Consider the following 25,103-nt stretch of genomic DNA (forward strand, 5'->3'; position numbering starts at 1 on the left):
TCAAAAAAACTGATTCAGTAATAAAAGTAATAAATGCCAAGTATCACATTTTCCATTTTTAAACACCCCTGTCTCTAATGAAACACAAGTACTTCAAAATCTTGATGTTTCCACTCCTTTATAACCTGCATATTGTAATTAGACTTACCATATTATCCCTTTAAACCGGGACACCTATGATTTACACAGGTTCTGTGGCTGGCTGTCTGAAACCTAAATTTCACCTGGTTTACTTTTTATCAGCCACAGAACCTGTGTAATTCATGTGTGTCCCAGTTTAAAGGGATAATATGGTAAGCCTATGCAGACTAGAGATGAGCGGGTTCGGTTTCTCTGAATCCGAACCCGCCAGAACTTCATGTTTTTTTTCACGGGTCCGAGCGACTCGGATCTTCCCGCCTTGCTCGGTTAACCCGAGCGCGCCCGAACGTCATCATGACGCTGTCGGATTCTCGCGAGGCTCGGATTCTATCGCGAGACTCGGATTCTATATAAGGAGCCGCGCGTCGCCGCCATTTTCACACGTGCATTGAGATTGATAGGGAGAGGACGTGGCTGGCGTCCTCTCCGTTTAGAATAGATTAGAGAGACACTTGATTTACTAATTTTGGGGAGCATTAGGAGTACTCAGTACAGTGCAGAGTTTTGCTGATAGTGACCAGTGACCACCAGTTTTATTTATAATCCGTTCTCTGCCTGAAAAAAGCGATACACAGCACACAGTGACTCAGTCACATACCATATCTGTGTGCACTGCTCAGGCTCAGGCCAGTGTGCTGCATCATCTATTATCTATATATAATATTATATATATCTGTCTGACTGCTCAGCTCACACAGCTTATAATTGTGGGGGAGACTGGGGAGCACTACTGCAGTGCCAGTTATAGGTTATAGCAGGAGCCAGGAGTACATAATATATTATATAGTGAGTGACCACCAGACACACAGTGCAGTTTATTTAATATATCCGTTCTCTGCCTGAAAAAAGCGATACACACAGTGACTCAGTCAGTCACATACCATATCTGTGTGCACTGCTCAGGCTCAGGCCAGTGTGCTGCATCATCTATATATATTATATATCTGTCTGACTGCTCAGCTCACACAGCTTATAATTGTGGGGGAGACTGGGGAGCACTACTGCAGTGCCAGTTATAGGTTATAGCAGGAGCCAGGAGTACATAATATTATATTAAAATTAAACAGTGCACACTTTTGCTGCAGGAGTGCCACTGCCAGTGTGACTAGTGACCAGTGACCTGACCACCAGTATATATAATATTAGTAGTATACTATCTCTTTATCAACCAGTCTATATTAGCAGCAGACACAGTACAGTGCGGTAGTTCACGGCTGTGGCTACCTCTGTGTCGGCACTCGGCAGCCCGTCCATAATTGTATATACCACCTAACCGTGGTTTTTTTTTCTTTCTTTATACATACATACTAGTTACGAGTATACTATCTCTTTATCAACCAGTCTATATATTAGCAGCAGACACAGTACAGTGCGGTAGTTCACGGCTGTGGCTACCTCTGTGTCGGCACTCGGCAGCCCGTCCATAATTGTATATACCACCTAACCGTGGTTTTTTTTTCTTTCTTTATACATACATACTAGTTACGAGTATACTATCTCTTTATCAACCAGTCTATATATTAGCAGCAGACACAGTACAGTGCGGTAGTTCACGGCTGTGGCTACCTCTGTGTCGGCACTCGGCAGCCCGTCCATAATTGTATATACCACCTAACCGTGGTTTTTTTTTCTTTCTTTATACATACATACTAGTTACGAGTATACTATCTCTTTATCAACCAGTCTATATATTAGCAGCAGACACAGTACAGTGCGGTAGTTCACGGCTGTGGCTACCTCTGTGTCGGCACTCGGCAGCCCGTCCATAATTGTATATACCACCTAACCGTGGTTTTTTTTTCTTTCTTTATACATACATACTAGTTACGAGTATACTATCTCTTTATCAACCAGTCTATATATTAGCAGCAGACACAGTACAGTGCGGTAGTTCACGGCTGTGGCTACCTCTGTGTCGGCACTCGGCAGCCCGTCCATAATTGTATATACCACCTAACCGTGGTTTTTTTTTCTTTCTTTATACATACATACTAGTTACGAGTATACTATCTCTTTATCAACCAGTCTATATTAGCAGCAGACACAGTACAGTGCGGTAGTTCACGGCTGTGGCTACCTCTGTGTCGGCACTCGGCAGCCCGTCCATAATTGTATATACCATCTAACCGTGGTTTTTTTTTCTTTCTTTATACATACATACTAGTTACGAGTATACTATCTCTTTATCAACCAGTCTATATATTAGCAGCAGACACAGTACAGTGCGGTAGTTCACGGCTGTGGCTACCTCTGTGTCGGCACTCGGCAGCCCGTCCATAATTGTATATACCACCTAACCGTGGTTTTTTTTTCTTTCTTTATACATACATACTAGTTACGAGTATACTATCTCTTTATCAACCAGTCTATATATTAGCAGCAGACACAGTACAGTGCGGTAGTTCACGGCTGTGGCTACCTCTGTGTCGGCACTCGGCAGCCCGTCCATAATTGTATATACCACCTAACCGTGGTTTTTTTTTCTTTCTTTATACATACATACTAGTTACGAGTATACTATCTCTTTATCAACCAGTCTATATATTAGCAGCAGACACAGTACAGTGCGGTAGTTCACGGCTGTGGCTACCTCTGTGTCGGCACTCGGCAGCCCGTCCATAATTGTATATACCACCTAACCGTGGTTTTTTTTTCTTTCTTTATACATACATACTAGTTACGAGTATACTATCTCTTTATCAACCAGTCTATATATTAGCAGCAGACACAGTACAGTGCGGTAGTTCACGGCTGTGGCTACCTCTGTGTCGGCACTCGGCAGCCCGTCCATAATTGTATATACCACCTAACCGTGGTTTTTTTTTCTTTCTTTATACATACATACTAGTTACGAGTATACTATCTCTTTATCAACCAGTCTATATTAGCAGCAGACACAGTACAGTGCGGTAGTTCACGGCTGTGGCTACCTCTGTGTCGGCACTCGGCAGCCCGTCCATAATTGTATATACCACCTAACCGTGGTTTTTTTTTCTTTCTTTATACATACATACTAGTTACGAGTATACTATCTCTTTATCAACCAGTCTATATATTAGCAGCAGACACAGTACAGTGCGGTAGTTCACGGCTGTGGCTACCTCTGTGTCGGCACTCGGCAGCCCGTCCATAATTGTATATACCACCTAACCGTGGTTTTTTTTTCTTTCTTTATACATACATACTAGTTACGAGTATACTATCTCTTTATCAACCAGTCTATATATTAGCAGCAGACACAGTACAGTGCGGTAGTTCACGGCTGTGGCTACCTCTGTGTCGGCACCCGGCAGCCCGTCCATAATTGTATACTAGTATCCAATCCATCCATCTCCATTGTTTACCTGAGGTGCCTTTTAGTTGTGCCTATTAAAATATGGAGAACAAAAATGTTGAGGTTCCAAAATTAGGGAAAGATCAAGATCCACTTCCACCTCGTGCTGAAGCTGCTGCCACTAGTCATGGCCGAGACGATGAAATGCCAGCAACGTCGTCTGCCAAGGCCGATGCCCAATGTCATAGTACAGAGCATGTCAAATCCAAAACACCAAATATCAGTAAAAAAAGGACTCCAAAACCTAAAATAAAATTGTCGGAGGAGAAGCGTAAACTTGCCAATATGCCATTTACCACACGGAGTGGCAAGGAACGGCTGAGGCCCTGGCCTATGTTCATGGCTAGTGGTTCAGCTTCACATGAGGATGGAAGCACTCAGCCTCTCGCTAGAAAAATGAAAAGACTCAAGCTGGCAAAAGCAGCACAGCAAAGAACTGTGCATTCTTCGAAATCCCAAATCCACAAGGAGAGTCCAATTGTGTCGGTTGCGATGCCTGACCTTCCCAACACTGGACGTGAAGAGCATGCGCCTTCCACCATTTGCACGCCCCCTGCAAGTGCTGGAAGGAGCACCCGCAGTCCAGTTCCTGATAGTCAGATTGAAGATGTCAGTGTTGAAGTACACCAGGATGAGGAGGATATGGGTGTTGCTGGCGCTGGGGAGGAAATTGACCAGGAGGATTCTGATGGTGAGGTGGTTTGTTTAAGTCAGGCACCCGGGGAGACACCTGTTGTCCGTGGGAGGAATATGGCCGTTGACATGCCAGGTGAAAATACCAAAAAAATCAGCTCTTCGGTGTGGAGGTATTTCACCAGAAATGCGGACAACAGGTGTCAAGCCGTGTGTTCCCTTTGTCAAGCTGTAATAAGTAGGGGTAAGGACGTTAACCACCTCGGAACATCCTCCCTTATACGTCACCTGCAGCGCATTCATAATAAGTCAGTGACAAGTTCAAAAACTTTGGGTGACAGCGGAAGCAGTCCACTGACCAGTAAATCCCTTCCTCTTGTAACCAAGCTCACGCAAACCACCCCACCAACTCCCTCAGTGTCAATTTCCTCCTTCCCCAGGAATGCCAATAGTCCTGCAGGCCATGTCACTGGCAATTCTGACGAGTCCTCTCCTGCCTGGGATTCCTCCGATGCATCCTTGCGTGTAACGCCTACTGCTGCTGGCGCTGCTGTTGTTGCCGCTGGGAGTCGATGGTCATCCCAGAGGGGAAGTCGTAAGCCCACTTGTACTACTTCCAGTAAGCAATTGACTGTTCAACAGTCCTTTGCGAGGAAGATGAAATATCACAGCAGTCATCCTACTGCAAAGCGGATAACTGAGTCCTTGACAACTATGTTGGTGTTAGACGTGCGTCCGGTATCCGCCGTTAGTTCACAGGGAACTAGACAATTTATTGAGGCAGTGTGCCCCCGTTACCAAATACCATCTAGGTTCCACTTCTCTAGGCAGGCGATACCGAGAATGTACACGGACGTCAGAAAAAGACTCACCAGTGTCCTAAAAAATGCAGTTGTACCCAATGTCCACTTAACCACGGACATGTGGACAAGTGGAGCAGGGCAGGGTCAGGACTATATGACTGTGACAGCCCACTGGGTAGATGTATGGACTCCCGCCGCAAGAACAGCAGCGGCGGCACCAGTAGCAGCATCTCGCAAACGCCAACTCTTTCCTAGGCAGGCTACGCTTTGTATCACCGCTTTCCAGAATACGCACACAGCTGAAAACCTCTTACGGCAACTGAGGAAGATCATCGCGGAATGGCTTACCCCAATTGGACTCTCCTGTGGATTTGTGGCATCGGACAACGCCAGCAATATTGTGTGTGCATTAAATATGGGCAAATTCCAGCACGTCCCATGTTTTGCACATACCTTGAATTTGGTGGTGCAGAATTTTTTAAAAAACGACAGGGGCGTGCAAGAGATGCTGTCGGTGGCCAGAAAAATTGCGGGACACTTTCGGCGTACAGGCACCACGTACAGAAGACTGGAGCACCACCAAAAACTACTGAACCTGCCCTGCCATCATCTGAAGCAAGAAGTGGTAACGAGGTGGAATTCAACCCTCTATATGCTTCAGAGGTTGGAGGAGCAGCAAAAGGCCATTCAAGCCTATACAATTGAGCACGATATAGTAGGTGGAATGCACCTGTCTCAAGTGCAGTGGAGAATGATTTCAACGTTGTGCAAGGTTCTGATGCCCTTTGAACTTGCCACACGTGAAGTCAGTTCAGACACTGCCAGCCTGAGTCAGGTCATTCCCCTCATCAGGCTTTTGCAGAAGAAGCTGGAGGCATTGAAGAAGGAGCTAAAAGGGAGCGATTCCGCTAGGCATGTGGGACTTGTGGATGCAGCCCTTAATTTGCTTAACAAGGATTCACGGGTGGTCAATCTGTTGAAATCAGAGCACTACATTTTGGCCACCGTGCTCGATCCTAGATTTAAAGCCTACCTTGGATCTCTCTTTCCGGCAGACACAGGTCTGCTGGGGTTGAAAGACCTGCTGGTGACAAAATTGTCAAGTCAAGCGGAACGCGACCTGTCAACATCTCCTCCTTCACATTCTCCCGCAACTGGGGGTGCGAGGAAAAGGCTCAGAATTCCGAGCCCACCCGCTGGCGGTGATGCAGGGCAGTCTGGAGCGACTGCTGATGCTGACATCTGGTCCGGACTGAAGGACCTGACAACGATTACGGACATGTCGTCTACTGTCACTGCATATGATTCTCTCAACATTGATAGAATGGTGGAGGATTATATGAGTGACCGCATCCAAGTAGGCACGTCACACAGTCCGTACTTATACTGGCAGGAAAAAGAGGCAATTTGGAGGCCCTTGCACAAACTGGCTTTATTCTACCTAAGTTGCCCTCCCACAAGTGTGTACTCCGAAAGAGTGTTTAGTGCCGCCGCTCACCTTGTCAGCAATCGGCGTACGAGGTTACATCCAGAAAATGTGGAGAAGATGATGTTCATTAAAATGAATTATAATCAATTCCTCCGCGGAGACATTGACCAGCAGCAATTGCCTCCACAAAGTACACAGGGAGCTGAGATGGTGGATTCCAGTGGGGACGAATTGATAATCTGTGAGGAGGGGGATGTACACGGTGATATATCGGAGGGTGAAGATGAGGTGGACATCTTGCCTCTGTAGAGCCAGTTTGTGCAAGGAGAGATTAATTGCTTCTTTTTTGGGGGGGGTCCAAACCAACCCGTCATATCAGTCACAGTCGTGTGGCAGACCCTGTCACTGAAATGATGGGTTGGTTAAAGTGTGCATGTCCTGTTTTGTTTATACAACATAAGGGTGGGTGGGAGGGCCCAAGGACAATTCCATCTTGCACCTCTTTTTTCTTTTCTTTTTCTTTGCATCATGTGCTGATTGGGGAGGGTTTTTTGGAAGGGACATCCTGCGTGACACTGCAGTGCCACTCCTAGATGGGCCCGGTGTTTGTGTCGGCCACTAGGGTCGCTAATCTTACTCACACAGTCAGCTACCTCATTGCGCCTCTTTTTTTCTTTGCGTCATGTGCTGTTTGGGGAGGGTTTTTTGGAAGGGACATCCTGCGTGACACTGCAGTGCCACTCCTAGATGGGCCCGGTGTTTGTGTCGGCCACTAGGGTCGCTAATCTTACTCACACAGCTACCTCATTGCGCCTCTTTTTTTCTTTGCGTCATGTGCTGTTTGGGGAGGGTTTTTTGGAAGGGACATCCTGCGTGACACTGCAGTGCCACTCCTAGATGGGCCCGGTGTTTGTGTCGGCCACTAGGGTCGCTAATCTTACTCACACAGCTACCTCATTGCGCCTCTTTTTTTCTTTGCGTCATGTGCTGTTTGGGGAGGGTTTTTTGGAAGGGCCATCCTGCGTGACACTGCAGTGCCACTCCTAGATGGGCCCGGTGTTTGTGTCGGCCACTAGGGTCGCTAATCTTACTCACACAGCTACCTCATTGCGCCTCTTTTTTTCTTTGCGTCATGTGCTGTTTGGGGAGGGTTTTTTGGAAGGGACATCCTGCGTGACACTGCAGTGCCACTCCTAGATGGGCCCGGTGTTTGTGTCGGCCACTAGGGTCGCTTATCTTACTCACACAGCGACCTCGGTGCAAATTTTAGGACTAAAAATAATATTGTGAGGTGTGAGGTATTCAGAATAGACTGAAAATGAGTGTAAATTATGGTTTTTGAGGTTAATAATACTTTGGGATCAAAATGACCCCCAAATTCTATGATTTAAGCTGTTTTTTAGTGTTTTTTGAAAAAAACACCCGAATCCAAAACACACCCGAATCCGACAAAAAAAATTCGGTGAGGTTTTGCCAAAACGCGTTCGAACCCAAAACACGGCCGCGGAACCGAACCCAAAACCAAAACACAAAACCCGAAAAATTTCAGGCGCTCATCTCTAATGCAGACTTATGTCTATTTCTAACTAGTCTGGAGATTACTTTGTTTATACTTCTTTTCCTCAATTGTGTAAGGTTCACTCTAGGCTGTTTTAGCAGGGCGCCGCGCCCTGCCCGTTTTTTAGCAGGCAAAACCCGCCCTGCCCCTTTTGCGGCGCCCTGCTAGAACAGCCGCCCGCTTCCTGCCCTCCCGGCGTGTATAGATGCGCGGCATCCATTCACACATTGGGAGAGAGCTGGGCACGCCCCCAACAGTGACGTCGCCGGCCACAGACGCTCTCTATAGTAGCGTCTGTGGGCCGCCCCCGCCCCCTAAAATGATGTAGGCGCGGCCACGCCCCCTAATTTGCATGGCCGCACCCCCGTTTCGGGCGCACAGGCAGCTTCGCCGCGCACGCACAAATGTGCCCCCGGAGTCCGGCGCCCTGCCCCTTTTCACTCCTAGAGTGAACACTAGTTGTGCATACCCCTTTAAAATATAAATGACAGTGTGCAACCTGATAACTCATTTGTCTGGTACAGCAGGGGCTAAGGGACAGACCAGAGTCCGGTCACGTGTCCAGTTTGTGTGGTGGCAGGTTCTGATTGGACAGAGACAGAGAGAGCAAACGGAGCCTTGTGGGAAGAAGAAGGGCATTGATGCAGGTTGTTGGAGAGAAACAGGGGAGGATTAAGAGAGGGGCGAAAGGGGCTGTCATCCCGGGGGCCCGCACACATTTGGGGCCCCCACACCCAGGAGCATAGCAGTCTCCCCCCTCCCCGCGGCTCAGCTGTTCATTAACAGTACGGATGGTGTAATGGTTAGCATTACTGCCTCACAGCACTGAGGTCATGGGTTCGATTCCTACCATGGCCCTAACTGTGGGGAGTTTGTATATTCTCCCCGTACTTGCGTGGGTTTCCCCCGGGTTCTCCGGTTTCCACCCACAATCCAAAAATATACTGGTAGGTTAATTGGCTCCCAACAAAAAGAACCCTAGTGAGTGTGTGAGTGTGTGTGTGTGTGTGTGTGTGTGTGTGTGTGTGTGTGTGTGTGTGTGTGTGTGTGTGTGTGTGTACATGTGATAGGGAATCTAGATTGTAAGATCCACTGGGGCAGGGACTGGGACTGATGTGAATGGGCAAATATTATCTGTAAAGCGCTGCGTAATATGTGTGCGCTATATAAATGACTGGTAATAAATAATAATAAATAAATAAAAACAGCGCTGCCGAGGAGGTGTTCCTTGCACAGCATTTCGTAGTCTTGCAGGATTTCAATGCTGCATCCGCTGCTCCGCCACTCGCTGGACATGTAGCGTGCACGCATGTGTGTGTGTGTGTAGCATTAGTGTATGCATTGGAGAGCCTCACAACTTCATTGCCCGGGGCCCCCACCAGGCTTAATCCGGCACTGGAGAGAAGTCATTGAAGAAGCTGAATGTGTGGCAAGGAGCGGAGTTGGAGAGCTGATTTGGCACACATCGGGTGGTCACGTGAGGCGATGGAGAGCAGCGCTGCAGATTAAAGGCAGTGGGGTACTTCAGCGAGTGTGGAGAACAGTGAGAGCGGACGTGAGACGCTGCAGACGGGGACCGGACGCCCCCAGGCCTAAGCAGAGGTGTGGGTGCTGAGGCCATTTTGGGAGAAACTGAAACCACTGAGCCAGATTCCAGGAGAGTCTGAAATAACCTGTGAGGTTCGGAGTGAGTAACAGAGACTGTTTGTTGTTACGGACTGCAGTGCTAAGCCTTATTGTCCATTGTCACACACATACTATTCACGACCACATGGAATAAAGGGTGCTACCAGACACTTAACTAAGAATCTTACAGAGTGACCCCTGTTTAACCACAGTATCAACCAGTACAGAGACACTACTTGTAAGAAGAACATCATAGACACATTGAGCTGTTTTAGAGAGTAAAGGTCTGAGTTATTAGTTCCAAGAGATAATTACTAGAGACAGTTGCTTGAGAGAGATTCTATGACATCTTAATTACTTACATCCTTATGTAACATTGGAGCACAGTGACATTTACTAACTGAACCCAAGGTCAATCTGCTTCTAAAAGTGCAGTTACTACAGTCCCATTGCAACACTGTTGCACTGTCGGATTTCCATCCCTTGTGCAACAAGTCCAGTTATACCACAGTCCCCACATTGTAATACTGTGGCACTGTGGGGTCCATGAACTCCAACGTAAATTGCCAGTGAAGATTGGGACATTTCTGGAGTATTAGGGATATGTAGAACAGTAGTAATTGATGTTGCAAACTGTATTCTTTATCACCTTCTTCACTGTTTTTTTTTTTGTTATATCATTTTGCTCAGACTATGCATATATCTGTGGTTAGATTATTTGAAACCATTGAATCATTGAATGTCCCAGTGTAATGTGAGCTGTAGCTAAATGTGATTTTCTTGTAATTCCTTTTCTTCCATTTTTATTATTGTGGTTATCCAATTCTTGCTGCAAACTAATCACCATCTTTAATCCAGAAGTCCTTGCGGCCTCATAAAAGAACTTCCTGTTGGACATTAGTGTCATTGAATCACTGATGCGTATCAATCCTACCATCTGACTTCTGGTTTGTAAAGGGGGGTACACATGGAGAGATCAGTGCTTAAATTCTAAGCAATCTGACTAGATTGTTTAGAAGTTAAGCACTGATCTCTCCGTGTGTACCCCTCACAGCGATAGCAATGCACGGCCCCGCGCGTCATGCAGGCTCAATCTAGCACATCGCTCATTTCACCCCTCACCCCCCCCCCCCCTGTCCCCCTCGCTCAGCACACATCACGCTGAGTGGGGGGGAGAGATGTGTGCTGAGCGGTCTCTGTTAAGATCGCTCAGCACACATCTCTTCCGTCAGTACTGGCCTTAGGACTTGAGCATCTCAGCAGTGAATTAGCCCGTCTGCACTATTCTCACACAATACTGTATAATATTCATTTAGCATGCACCAGTTTTTGTTATTCTGTTATTATTTCATTTCAGGAGCTTAATTTGAGAGCACTAGAAAAGAAGGGTAATGGCACACAGACCATGTGATTTTTGTATTGCATAAATATGTAACTGCACTTGTATGCTGGTGACAATGGATCTTGCATAAGTTTTTAGGTGCAATTACCCATTTACCCATTTTATATGTCCAATAATGAAATGTCCGCCACTTAAGTATGAAAGAAAAACATTGAACTTCTGAGCAAGCCTATGCTTTCTCTGCTGTCTCAGAATGAGCCTCCATTTTGAGATGCCAGGCCCTCTCCAGCTGTGAGAGAATTTGCAATGGCTGATGCCCAGAAAACGGTTACAACACACTTGTGTTTTTCTGGCCACCCCCAGTTACCCTCCCCCAAACGCTGACTGCCTGTTACTCTCTTTGCAAATAAATCCTCTGTGTGTGTGAAATCGCAATTGTTGCACATGCGCAGTGCTGCTTTGCTGCATGTGCAGTTGTAAACAATCGCTCCACTGCGATGACAACAGCTGCATTGTGTACAGCTCTGAATCAGGCCCTATGTGCGCGCTCCAATTGACTGACTATTGTCCTAACCAGCGTACCAGAGCTCATCTAGAAGTTGCTTAATTTCCTAGGAATTACAGCTCTAGACAACATTTGGAGTTGTTAATCAGACCTGGCAGACTCCTGGGAGAGTTCACCATCCCTTTACTGGAAATACTGAACATAGCTTTAACAAACACCTCTAAATACCTTTACTGTCCAAAAGGTTATGTAGCAGCAGTCTTAAATATCATTGAGAGTTGGCAGTTTATTCAAAGAGACAGTCACTTTATGCAAGTACCTATATATCTCTTCTTGAGATAAACGGATCAGTAATACAGTATTTCAAGTCTGTGCAATAATGGGAAGTTATTATTGGGCCTGATTCATCATTGCATGCAATACTGATATTTATGGATTTGAGCAATTATCGTCCAACAGCGCATCGTAGCGGTTGCACTACGGACTTGCTAAGATACAGCTGTAGCCACACTCATTGTGACTGCGCCTATTCACACCCGCCACTAAGTTGCTGCGATGCATGTGTATACGTCGGCGTTCGCATGTGTATATTCGCACCCATGACCCATACGCATTGCATTGATCGGGTTGCGGGTGTGAATAGGTGCAGCCATACGCAGCTAGTTGTTGCCGTGATGTGTATGTATGTGCGAAGGTGCGTGGGTTCCCGGGAAAGTGGGTGTGGCCTTGCAGCTATATGTTTTCAAATTCTAAATATATATTCTGTATTATCACCCACCCTCTACACACAATTAGCAGCCTTACACATAATAACCACAGTAGTGCTCCTTACACGTAATGCCCCCAGTATAGTGCCAGATACACGTTATGCCCCAGTATAGTCAGTGCCAGTTACACATAATGCCCCCAGTAGTGTCAGATACATGTAAAGCCCCCAGTATAGTACCAGATACAGATTTCCCCAGTAGTGCCAGATACACGTAATGCCCCCAGTATAGTACCAGATACCCGTAATGCTCACCAGTAGTGCCAGATACACGTAATACCCAAAGCAGTGCCATATATACATAATGCCCCTAGCAGTGCCAGATTCACATAATACCTCCAGTAGTACTAGATACATGTAATGCCCCCAGTAGTGCCAGTTATACGTAATGCCCCCAGTAGTGCTCACTGCTGCTGGGCTTCTGCCGCTGCTGGCCTGCTGCTGCTGCTCGTGTCTGAGGGGAGGGGAGAAGAGCGCAGCACACACCTCTCCAGCCCCTTCCTGAAGTCTAGTCACCGGCGACTATTTGAAATATGGTTCCGGCTCATGAACCAATCAAAGCAGCCAATCAGGAGCTGCCGCTGCCATTCCGAGAGCTCTGATTGGCTGATGGCCGGCACCACATTAGAAATCCATAGTTCCGCGCGGCCGCTCCTAAGGAACGTACTTGGTACAAAAATGTTCACAGGCATAAAAGTGACATATTTAATGAAAACAGTACTGATGCTTTTTGAAGAAAAACAAATATGTTTATTTTGTAGAAAGGGGTGGCACTAATGTGATGGAAGGCTTGACTCTGATAGCACTCACTAACAATGCTTCCACAAAGATTGGGCTGCTTGTTGCAGACAGGGCAGTCGAGAGAAGGTGGAGCAGGTATTAATTACCTCAGCCCCCCCTCCCTCTTACCTGACAGCAGTAGCAGCCTCTCTCCCCAGTCTTGACAGCAACCTAAGTACCGGTGTATATCATACACTAAGGCAATAATGGGGGGCTGTTATAGGCAGAAGACCCTCTCACCAGCCCTAGGGGTCTCACAAAATAGTGCTGGAGTTACATATACGTCTCCTGCGCTTAGGTTACACCCCGTAAATATTACCTGGGCCAAGCAGATCTCTGTACAGCACTGATTGCAGATATATATGTATATTTAATGCTATGAATAATTTTTACGAGAATTTATTGTTATATTATTTCTTTATTGCAATATGAAAGAAAGGTTAGTCTAACTGCGCTGTCTACTTACAGGCTATTCTGCTGCCTACTCTTAACAGGTGAGGGCCATCACTTCCCCCCAGTAAAAAAAGTATATGATATTAAAAGTATTGACGCTGAACAAGGGTATTTGCCTGCTACCAGTAATAACTGAAATTACTGAGTCATATGTTCCCATTAATATATAGGATGTTAAAAAGGCTTGAATATTTATTACTCTATTACAAAAAGATATATAACATGCAGATGTACAGGTATATAACAGAAGACATCAAATACATTTCTTGCATATAAAATAGTTTCAGACAAGAAAAAAAAAAATTTTTTTTTAAATGCTGCTCATATTGTATTAAACAAATATTTCAATAAAACATAGTGCTAAAACCTCCCTATACTGTAGATGCCCATAGACATAACGTTCATAGAAAACAAATCCTGCAGTGTAATATACCTCAAAGGGCAACAAGCTAGCAGTCTCATTCAAATGCTCTAAGGGGCAATGCGTTTGCAGAATCTCTTACATACAGTAGCAACCGTCTCTATTGAGCACTCACAGTAGCTGGATGTATAGTACAAGGAGTAGCTACTGTGAGTGCTCAGTAGCACAAATTGGCCACTTATTCTTTGACTTTAATGGAACAGACTTTGAGTCCAACAGAGCAGCCTTTCTCTTACATCCTAGAGGATGCTGGGGTTCCATTTAGTACCATGGGGTATAGACGGGTCCTTTGGGAGCCACTGGCACTTTGAGAGTTTAACAGTGTAGGCTGGCTCCTCCCTCTATGCCCATCCTACCAGACTCAGTTTAGAAAATGTGCCCGGAGGAGCCGGTCACAGCTAGGGGAGCTCCTAGGAGCTTTCTTAGTTTTATTGTTTCCTGGAGTTTGTTATTTTACAGGCAGGCTGCTGGCAACAGCCTCCCTGCTTCGTGGGACTTAGGGGGGGGGGGGAGTAGTGTCCAACCCTGAGAGGTTAATGGCCACTATCTCCGCTGACAGGACACTGAGCTCCTGAGGGTGATGATCGTTAGCCGCCCGAGGGGACCGCTCACTCCTGCAGCATGCCGCCACCCCCTAACAGAGCCAGAAGAAAGAAGAGTGGTGAATCTGACGCCGGAGTCCCGGTAAGCTGGTCCCCGGCGGGAATGGCGGCACAAGGGTGGGAGCGCAGCTCTGACAGGCTGCGCTCCAGAAGGCTCAGCGGCACACTGTGTACGGCGCTGTGAGGGGCGTCCTGGGCCAGCGTGATACCCTACACTGGTCAAACATAGCTTTCATGGTCTAACCCACTGTTTGCTGCAAAAATTACCTCAGGCCAGTATAATCTCTAAGTGCGGGAAGACACGCCATTACAGGGGGCGGAGCTTCTCCTCAGCGGATCCAGCACTAGCCAGCGCCATTTTCTCCCTGCAGACACACGCTGACAGGGAACGCTGTCCTCCACATACTGTAACTAAACTGAGGTATAGGGTGTTATAAAAGGGGGGAGTGATATTATGTACTAGCTACCCTGTTAAGGTTATGCTAGTCAGCGGGGTTTTTATCTTTATAAAAGCCTATAAGGGCGCGCTGTGGCTGGCTTCTTGTATCTGTGAATCTCTGAAGATATTCTGGGGGGGAGAAACTGTGTTGACATTTCCTGTATATGTGTAATCCACTTTACCATGTTTAAGGGACTTTGCCCTGTACTGCAGAATGTATATCTTCTCCTGGGGAGTCTATACCATGCTCAAAACTGTACACATATCAGGCTTCGGTGGCAGATCCCCCTGGGGTGGCCTCCATAAGGTGTACTTTAAGAATATATCACTTCAAATATATCCCATACTGGGTAGAAGCCGCAGTTTTGAGAAAAGTGGGGTTAACTGCTGTGCCTCTAACCCCATCTCCGTACCATAGAAAGCGTACACTTGCCCATATAATGCATATATATGAGGGGTCAAACATATGTTTGAGGCTATTAGGGATTAGGAATATTATTATATGTATATAATGAATGCCTTCCCACTGTGTAGGGCGTTGAACTCCTTATTTGGTAAAACCTGAGTACACCCAGAGTTATTATCCACATCCTTATAGAGTATCTAAATTGTCAAATATGGTTGTCTTACCTGTCACTGGTACATTCTCCATAAAGGCTGATCACCTATTGAGACTAAACGCTAATACTGTACACTGTTGCATGTGTGACTCGGAGACCCACTTTTGCGTACATCTCTGGGGCTATTGTAACGTGGTCAGGCTCCTTACTTAATGATTTAGATTCTATGTGTAGAAGTGACTTGTACTTGTTTCTCTGTCACATACAGGATTCTACAGGCTTCACGGCGAGACGCCAGGAAGGAGATTGACCTGCATAACGCAGGGACCACTGCTCTGGCAGTGGCTACACCAATGGACTGCGGATACAGAATCCGAGTAAGGTACAACAGGTCCGCCCTTCACAGGTAAGGCCCTGTTGGGACGCACGGGTTACGTGATTATCCATGTCAACTGCGGGTAAGTCGGTATGTCTTCCTTCCGCAGCTGCACAGACCAGGTTATTATATCCTACACCTACACTGCAATTCCACTAATTCCTCCACTTCCTTTAGAGGACGTTGGGGAAATCCAGAAAACCTGTGCCGCCAGGTTCCAAGGGACGGATATCAAATTCGGCCTTTTTCAAACCCTTCGGTTTGTCAGTGGACCTCACTGCCTGGGGATCAGGCAGGTGGGAGCGAGACTACAGAGATTCAGTAACACATCTGGGCAATATCCTGCCTAGACCCCTGGAAACAGTTGGGTTACCCAGGGGTGCAGACTAGAATTTCTAGTATTCCCGCCTCACAGATTATTCAAATCAGGCTTACTAGCTTCTCAGGCAGAAAGTGTACTACTGCTGGAAGCTATCATATAATTTGTCAAACTAATGTCATTATTCCAGTTCCACCTCATTTATGTAACAGGGGTTACTTTTCAAACCTGGGGTCATCGATTCCCTACTGATGGGGGTGTTCAATGTAGGATGGTGCCTGGGAGTGGTGACCTCTGCTCGAGATGTAAAGGAATTCCTAGTATCCCGGGATATCAGGGGTGCGTACTTCACATTCCAATCTGGACGTCTCTCTAGGCCTATCTAGGGTTGCACTTCAACTATGTCACTTCCAGTTCCATACACTGAGCTTGGCTTCTACGCAACACCGGGGGGTGTTCATCAGGGCCATGGCAGCCTTTATACTCCCGCTCCACAAACCGGGAGTGAACATAATTCCATATCTGGGCGACCTTAACATCCTCTAGGGAGATGTTGTTATGGAGTGTTGCTCTCTCAAATCAACTGTCCCGGGATCTCGGGTGGATCCTGAAGCTTCCAATTTCGCATTTGAAGCCGATAAGGAGGCGTTCCTTCCTGGGGATGATTCTCAACACGGAAGTGCAGAGGTTGTTTCTACCGGTGAAGAAAGAGTTGGTGATCCAATCAATGGTCCGGGATGTCCTGATGCCAGCCCGGGTATTGGTTCATAGGTGCATTCGCCTTCTGGGGAAGATGGTTGCCTACTGAGAGGCTCGACAGTACGGAAGATTCCTTGCACGGTCTTTCCCACTGGTTCTCCTGGTCTTATGGTCAGGTCCTCATCTTCACATTCACCAGCGGATACGCCTGTTGCCAAAAGCCAGAATTTCATTCCTCTGGTGGCTTCAAACTTCTCACCTACTAGAGGGCCGCAGGTTCGGGATTCAGAATTGGATTCATCTAACCAAAGATGCAAGTTTCACGGGTTGGGAAGCAGTCGCTCAAGGGGAAAATTTCCAAGGAAAGCAGTCAGTTCAGGTATCTCTCCTTCCAATAAACATTCTGGATCTGAAGGCCGTGTACAACGACTTTCTACAAGCGGCACATCTTCTGCGAGATCAAGACGTTCAGGTTCAGTCGGACAACGTCACAGCGGTGTCCTACATAAACAAGCAGGGCGGAACGAAGAGCAGGGCTGCAATGTCAGAGGTGACAATAATCTTCCTCTGGGCAGAGAAGCATGTGCGGGCACTGTCAGCGGTCTTCATTCCGGGAGTGGACAACTGGGAAGTAGACTTCCTCAGCAGACACGATCTCCATCCAGGAGAATGGGGCCTCCACCCGGAGGTATTCGCAGAGGTAACAAGCCAATGGGGTGTACCTCAGATAGCCATGATGGCCTCTCGCCTCAACGAGAAGCTTCGGAGATACTGTTCCAGGTCACAAGACCCACAAGCAGTGGCGGTGAATGCCCTGGTATCTCTGTGGGTGTTCCAGTCAGTGTATGTGTTCCCTCCACTTCCACTCATCCCATGGATTCTCAAGCTAATAAAAAGAACAAGAGTTCAGGCGATCCTCATTGCTCTGGACTGACCAAAAAGTGCTTGGTACGCGGATCTTCTGGAGTTACTGCTGGAAGATCCGAGGCATCTTCCTCTTTGCGAGGACCTTCTGCAACAGGGGCCGTTCGCTTATCAAGACTTACCACGGCTATGTTTGATGGCATGGAGGTTGAACGCCAGATCTTAGCTCGGAAGGGCATTCCGAACAAAGTCATTCCTACCCTGACACTGCCTAGGAAGGGGGTAACGTCTAAACATTACCATCGCATTTGGAAAACGTACATGTCTTGGTGTGAATCCAAGAAGTTTCCTACGGTGGACTTTCAACTTGGACGGTTTCTTCTCTTTCTGCAAGCAGGTGTGGTTGTGGGCCTACGCTTGGGCTCCATAAAGGTCCAGATTTTGTCATTGTCCATTTTCTTCCAGAAACAATTGGCTGCTCTCCCTGAAATTCAGACTTTCTTGATAGGGATTCTGCACATCCAGCCACCCTTTGTGCCTCCTACGGCACCTTGGGATATTAATGTGGTGCTGCAGTTCCTGCAGTCGGATTGGTTCAAGCCTTTACAGGAGGTGGACGTCAAGTTTCTAACTAGGAGGGTGGTCACACTGTTGGCATTGGCATCTGCTCGATGGGTGTCAAAATTGGGGGCATTGTCATGCAAGAGCCCCTACTTGTTTTTCCATGAAGATGGAGCTGAGCTCAGAACGCGTCAGCAATTTCTTCCAAGGGTTGTGTCAGTTTTTCATATCACCAACCTATTGTGGTTCCAGTGGCTACTGACTCCTCAATTACCTCACAGTCCTTGGATGTTGTGAGGGTTTGAAAATTTCTGTGATGAGGACTTCTCGTCACAGGTAGTCGGACGCTCTGTTTGTCCTTTATGGTCCCAACACGGTTGGGTGTCCTGCCTCTAGACGGACATTTGCTCGCTGGATCGGGTTTACAATCCAGCATGCTTATTCTACGGCAGGCCTGCCATGTCCAAGATCTGTTAAGGCCCACTCTACTCGTACAGTGGGTTGTTCCTGGGCAGCTGCCCGGGGTGTCTCGGCTTTACAGCTTTGCAGACCAGCTGCTTGGTCGGGGTCGAACACGTTTGCTGAACTTCTACAAGTTCGATACTTTGGCATCTGAGGACCTAAAGTTTGGTCACTCCATTCTGCAGGATCCTCAGCACTCTCCCTCCTGTACTGGGAGCTTTGGTACATCCCCATGGTACTAAATGGAACCCCAGCATCCTCTAGGACGTAAGAGAAAATAGAATTTTAATTACCTACCAGTAAATCCTTTTCTCGTAGTCCGTAGACAGAGCTTCTGATCAAAAATTACCGGGAAGAGAGGCCGGAGGAATATCACCTTGTACATCACATTACATATAAGGGACGTATATTTTGTATTATATTTCATGTGTTTTGAGCGCTTATACGAGTAATTTTTCCTGTTAAATTTTTCTTACAAAATCTGTGTGGGTGTGGTGACACCTTTTAGGAAGAGAATTTACACGTTAAAGCTGCTGATTTGCGCACATCTCCAAGATACCCCCCTTTTTTTCGAGATGCTGGGTGCCCGCCCAGTGCTTTGTTTTCCTGCGTTGCTACTTGGTTAAGTATTGGTTCAGCTGTTGCTGTTCCTCTTTCATGCATGGTTAGCATGGTTTCTTCAGGTTACATGCGGATTGGCATGGTTGCTTCCTGTTTCATGCTAGATAACATGTTTTCTTCGTGTTGCATGATGGTTGGCATGATTTCTTCATGTTTCATCCTGGTTGGCATGATTTCTTCATGTTGCCTGCTGGTTAGCATGGTTTATTCATGTTACCTGCTGGTTGACATGGTTTCTTCATGTTTCATGCGGTTTTGCATGATTTCTTCATGGTGCATGCTGGTTAGCATGTTTTTTCCCCCCCTTCTCTCGAAGTATGTCTCGAAGTTTCTAGACTGAGTCTTGTAGGAGGGGCATAGAGGGAGGAGCCAGCCCACACTGTTAAACTCTTAAAGTGCCAGTGGCTCCCAAAGGACCCGTCTATACCCCATGGTACTAAATGGAACCCCAGCATCCTCTACGGACTACGAGAAAAGGATTTACCGGTAGGTAATTAAAATCCTATTTTTGCGAGCATTAAGCAACAGTTGCCATGTAAGAGATTAATGTCTGATGCTGCTGGAGAAAAGGGAAGCCGCATCTTCCTTGATCCCCCTGAACCCGGGCTGCCGGAAGACTGTCTTCCTGCAGTCGAGGATGGAAGGCTCACCCTGTTGTACCCCAGCCCTGGGGGAGGTTGTTGTGGCAACCAAGGGGCCAGCTGGATTAGCTGAGCTCGGCAGCTGCCAGAACATTACCTTCAGGCAACTCCTGACATGGTCGCATCAGGTGAGACTGTGTCAGGAAAAGTCCAGCTTGTCATGGTCGCAGCTAGGCAACTGGTTGAATCTCCCCAATAGAGGCAAAAGAATTTCAATGTTGTATTTGTAAACTAATCACTGTTTAAAGGATGGACTCTTATTATCTAGGGCAGGGATGGGGAACTTTCGGCCCTCCAGCTGTTGTTTAACTACGCATCCCAGCATGCCCTGCAACAGTTTTAGCATGGCCAAATGGCAAAACTGTAGCAAGGCATGCTGGTATGTGTAGTTCAACAACAGCTGGAGGGCCAAAGGTTCCCCACCCGTGATCTAGGTCATGCATGCGGACCATGAAATATATACTGTATTTATCACAGTAACAGAGACTAAAACTATACAATATTGTAAACACGATATATGATGAACATGAACAGAGGTGTTCTTACCATCAGACAGTAATTGGACAGAGATGATTATATCAGTTTGTTCGTTGGATAATCTGCTGCCCTATCTCCATGTTTCTCTGATAACAGTCAGAGATACATTGCACCAAAGCAAGAGAATAGCCCTAGGTTGAAGTGCCTGAGACAGGGATGAACTCACCTTGTTGATGATCTTCTGCTGTTGTGAGTGGTTCTGTCTGAGAGAGACGACCTCTCGCCAAAGGACTTCATTCTGCCTGGCAAATGGAAGCAGCAAACAATGGGTTATACACTGCAATGATGTGTCCATGTTGGCAATGGATGCCAAGTAATAGAAAAAAATGGAATCTGTAACTTCTCTGCAAGGCCTGGTGCACTGTACAACACACAACCAGTACAATGGGGAATGTATTATCGTTCCCACCTTCAGTTCATGAGTTAACACTGATACCTATTGGAAAAATGCAGCTGTTTCTGATTTATACAGGATGCCTGCCCAGCCCCTGACAGTTTTGCAAGTTAGATTTTTAAACATATCAAAGAATTGTCACTTTGTCAGTAATCATGTGGCATACCATACTTTAAGTTTAGGCATTCAAGGGCCGGGGGGTCGGTGCTCCGGTGAGGGCTGCCGGTCCTCGGGTCCTCCTGTGAGCTGCTGTGACCCCCAGTGCAGTAAAGTTATGGTGCAGAATGGCAGCTCAATTTACAGCACCGGGGGTCACTGCAGCAGGATCCGATGCCCGGCAACCCTACAGGACCAACGATCACTGGCTCCTGGGATTGGTAAGTATAATTAACGGTTGGGGGGAAGTCACAAGTCAGTGATAGTAGTGGCGGTATATGCGCAGCAGGAACTTGGGGTAATTTTGGGGAAAAATATCCCGTTAATGCAGCGGAAGGCAGAGGGACAGAGCTTTCTTGCAAGTTCTGTCCCTGCATGCAGTTATTGATACATCCATGCGATATAAACAATATTTGCATTGCGACTTTGGTCGATTTTATCACATTTAAAGAGAGAGAAGAAGCAAATCAACTTGTTATAGCAGCACTCATTCCCTGAATAATTTTAATTACAAATATAATTTTATTTCAAAAAAGTTTATAGTCAGTAATGTAGACCACATTACTGACTATAAACTTTTTTGAAATAAAATTATATTTGTAATTAAAATTATTCAGGGAATGAGTGCTGCTATAACAAGTTGATTTGCTTCTTCTCTCTCTTTAAATTTGTATATATAAATCAACAAGCAGCACCACCTTAACATAATTGTGCTGAAATATTTGTTTGATCAGCACAATACGTTAGATTATAAATAGTCCCTAGAAAGTACTATTTATCTATAATCTGGTGCGGGAGTCTCTTTAACTTGAAACTCGATTTTATCACATGACATCAGCATCCTGAGATGCAGATGGTGATAAATCGGCCCCGCATTCCCCATATGCACCAAGCTTCAGAAAGTGGAACTTTCAGGAGCTTGGACCTGATAGAGAAATAGAATAATGGAAGCCTATGATCTTCTCTCCACAGCATTCCCCAAGAGGCATCCAATAGGAGCCCTCCCAGTGTCCCCAGTTTGGCTTGTGCACACACTGGCCTATGGCTGTGCATGAGCAGAATGACTCCCAAGTCATAAAAGCTGGAGGTCCCTGCACCACAAAAAAGCCCTTATTGGGAGAGCTGTCCTTGGCTTAAAACCAACATACATACGGCATTAATAAACGCTGCAATGCATGTGATCAGTGGCGAGATGTATCACATTCAAAATGCGATGCGTGATGCATCCCGCCCTGTTATTTGATGAGTCTGAACATTTTGGAAATGGCGTATGATCAGAGGCTCGCAGAGAAATAGTATGTCAATAGGAATGGCTCTGACTACCCCAATTACACAATTAGGGCCAGATGCAGAATTGTAAGTTATTCAGGCATATTTGGCTCAAAAGCATCATGCATACAATACATGTAAATACTGTATACCTAAAATCAGACTTATTCACATATTGAGACTCGACTTTATGTGTCCATCTGGTTTGTTACTAGCCATCACAATAAGCACACCTGCCTGCAATAAGTGCAAAGAAATGCCTATAAACAGAAGCGTTTCTGTTTACACCCAACCGTGACCTTTGCTGTCATGAGAACACCCCCTTACACCCAGTTGCTGTATATGCAATTAGCTCTGCATTTCTTGCACTTGTGTGCCCATTTCCAGAGCACACAACGGGCCTGGGGGGTCATTCCGAGATGATCGCTCGCTAGCATCTTTTTGCAGCGCTGCAATCAAGTTAAAACTCGGCAAAACTGCACATGCGTATGCGCCACAATGAGCAGGTGCGTTGTACGGGTACAAAGAGGATCGGTGCTGGGCGATGGATTTAATGAAGAATCCAGTCGCACAGCCGATCGCAAGGTGATTGACAGAAAGAGGGCGTTTATGGGTGTCAACTGTCCGTTTTCTGGGAGTGTTTGGGAAAAACGCAGGCGTGTCTAAGCGCTTGCAGGGTGCGTGTCTGACGTCAATTCCGGGACCAAAAAGTCTGAAGTGATCGCAGCGGCTGAGTAAGCCCAGAGCTACTCAGAAACTGCAACAAACCTTTATGTGTCGTCGGCTGCAAAAGCATTCGTACACTTGCAAAGCGAAAATACACTCCCCCATAGGCGGAGACTATCTGATCGCAGCGCTGCAAATAGTTGCTAGAGAGCAATCAACTCGGAATGATCCCCCCTAATTCAGAGTTGATCGCAGCAGCAAATTTGTTAGCAGTTGGGCAAAACCATGTGCACTGTAGTGGGGGGCAGATATAACATGTGCAGAGAGAGTTAGATTTGGGTGGGGTGTGTTCAAACTGAAATCTAAATTGCAGTGTAAAAATAAAACAGCCAGTATTTACCCTGCACAGAAACAAAATAACCCACCAAAATTTGCTGCTTCGATCAACTCTGAATTACCCCCATCATACGCTACAGTAATGCATCAGCCCGTTACACTTCGAATAAAGTGAATATTTGGAGACAAATTGCACAGTTACACGATCATTATCATGTCATCAGGAAACACATTTCTTTACTTTTTATATGTACTTGTAACCATGCCTTATATATTTATTATTTTTATATATGACAGATGTTACACTGTATCTTGTTTTATATGATAACAATCACTTATGTATTAATGATCATCAGTTCTCTTTGTAAACCTCCAATCTAGATGTGTTCCATAACATGCCTCTACATGATCCTCTAGCATGCCCAAATCTCGCAATTTATTTGGTAATTTAAATAGTCAGACTCCTGGCTTACCCACATTAAGAAGGTTGAAGAGAAAAAGTTCTAACAAAACTGAGATCTGGAAATAAATAAGAGTCGTTGCATATTACATAAACAGAGGCAAAGAGAGGTTTTCTTTTACCCGGGCAAAGACATGGCTTAGTGCTTCTTCCACCCTAGTGCCCACCACCACTGAAGTACCATGGGCGTATTATTTTTCACATGTTTCTCTTCATACATAAGAAAATGTCATAGTTACCACTTCTGGTCACCTACCTATATAAAGCATTAGAATGCACAGGTCTCTCTTATTGCTCCCTCCCACCATATCACTGTCATTGCCCCCTCCATATCACTCTTATTTTCCCCTCCATATCACTCTCATTGCCCTCTCCATATTACTCATTGCCCACTCCATTTCACTCTCATTACCCCCTCCATATCTCTATCACTGCCCCCTCCATTTCTCTCACTGCCCCCTCCATATTACTGTCATTGCCTCCTCCATATCACTCTCATTGCCCCCTCCATATCACTCATTGCCCACTCCATATCTCTCTCATTGCCCCCTCCATATCACTTTCATTGCTCCCTCCATATCTCTCTCACTGCCCCTCCATATCTCTCTCACTGCCCCCTCCATATCACTCTCATTGCCCCCTCCACATCTCTCTCATTGTTCCTTCCATATCTCTTTCATTGCTTTGAATGTACAACAAGAAGGTACATTATATTGAGATTATGTTAATCCTGCTGGTAGCCACCTCTTCTTGGTCTATGATCTCTTATACTAATCCCATATATAGCTGGGAAACATTTTGCATCCTGGCGGTCAGGATACCTATGGTCATGTTGCCGACGCTGGAATCCTGACACCACTCAGGAGACCGGCGCCAGAACAACGACAGCCCACCCGACATCCCAAAGGTAAGTATCAGGGTTCCTGTTAGGGCCCAGGGGACAATTAGGGTTATGCTCAAGGGGGTTAGGGTTAAGCACTAGGGGCCACTACTGGAGGTTTAGGCCTTGCCACCACCCCTGGAGGGTTAGTGAAGGGGGGCGGAGGGTAAAAATACTTACCCACTCCAACGTCAGGATCTTCATTGTTGGGAGGCCACTGTCAGTCATGTGCCCACCGTCATCCTGACAGGTGGTATTTCATACCGTTCCCATATAGCTATGCCAGTGGGAAAGAAGCTATCTGTACGCCCTGCTGCTTAATGTCTTCCCTTCATATAACTCTCATTGCCCCTTCCATATCACTTTCAATGCCCCCTCCATATCTCTCTCACTGCCCCCTCCATATCACTCTCATTGCCCCTCCGTTTCACTCTCACTGCCCCTCCGTATCACTCTCACTGCCCCTCCGT

General features: G+C 46.3%; 1 protein-coding gene across 1 annotated transcript in view; it reads right to left on the reverse strand.

Moving 5' to 3' along the window:
• Positions 1 to 25,103, reverse strand: part of HSF4 (heat shock transcription factor 4) — a 101,967-nt gene that overhangs the window by 30,849 nt on the left and 46,015 nt on the right. The window contains exon 5 of the mRNA XM_063944240.1: positions 20,639 to 20,714. Coding sequence (XP_063800310.1) covers positions 20,639 to 20,714 — 76 coding nt within the window. The remainder of the gene's footprint in view (positions 1 to 20,638; positions 20,715 to 25,103) is intronic.

The sequence above is a fragment of the Pseudophryne corroboree genome, chromosome 11 (assembly GCF_028390025.1).
Source record: "Pseudophryne corroboree isolate aPseCor3 chromosome 11, aPseCor3.hap2, whole genome shotgun sequence".
Taxonomy (NCBI): domain Eukaryota; kingdom Metazoa; phylum Chordata; class Amphibia; order Anura; family Myobatrachidae; genus Pseudophryne; species Pseudophryne corroboree.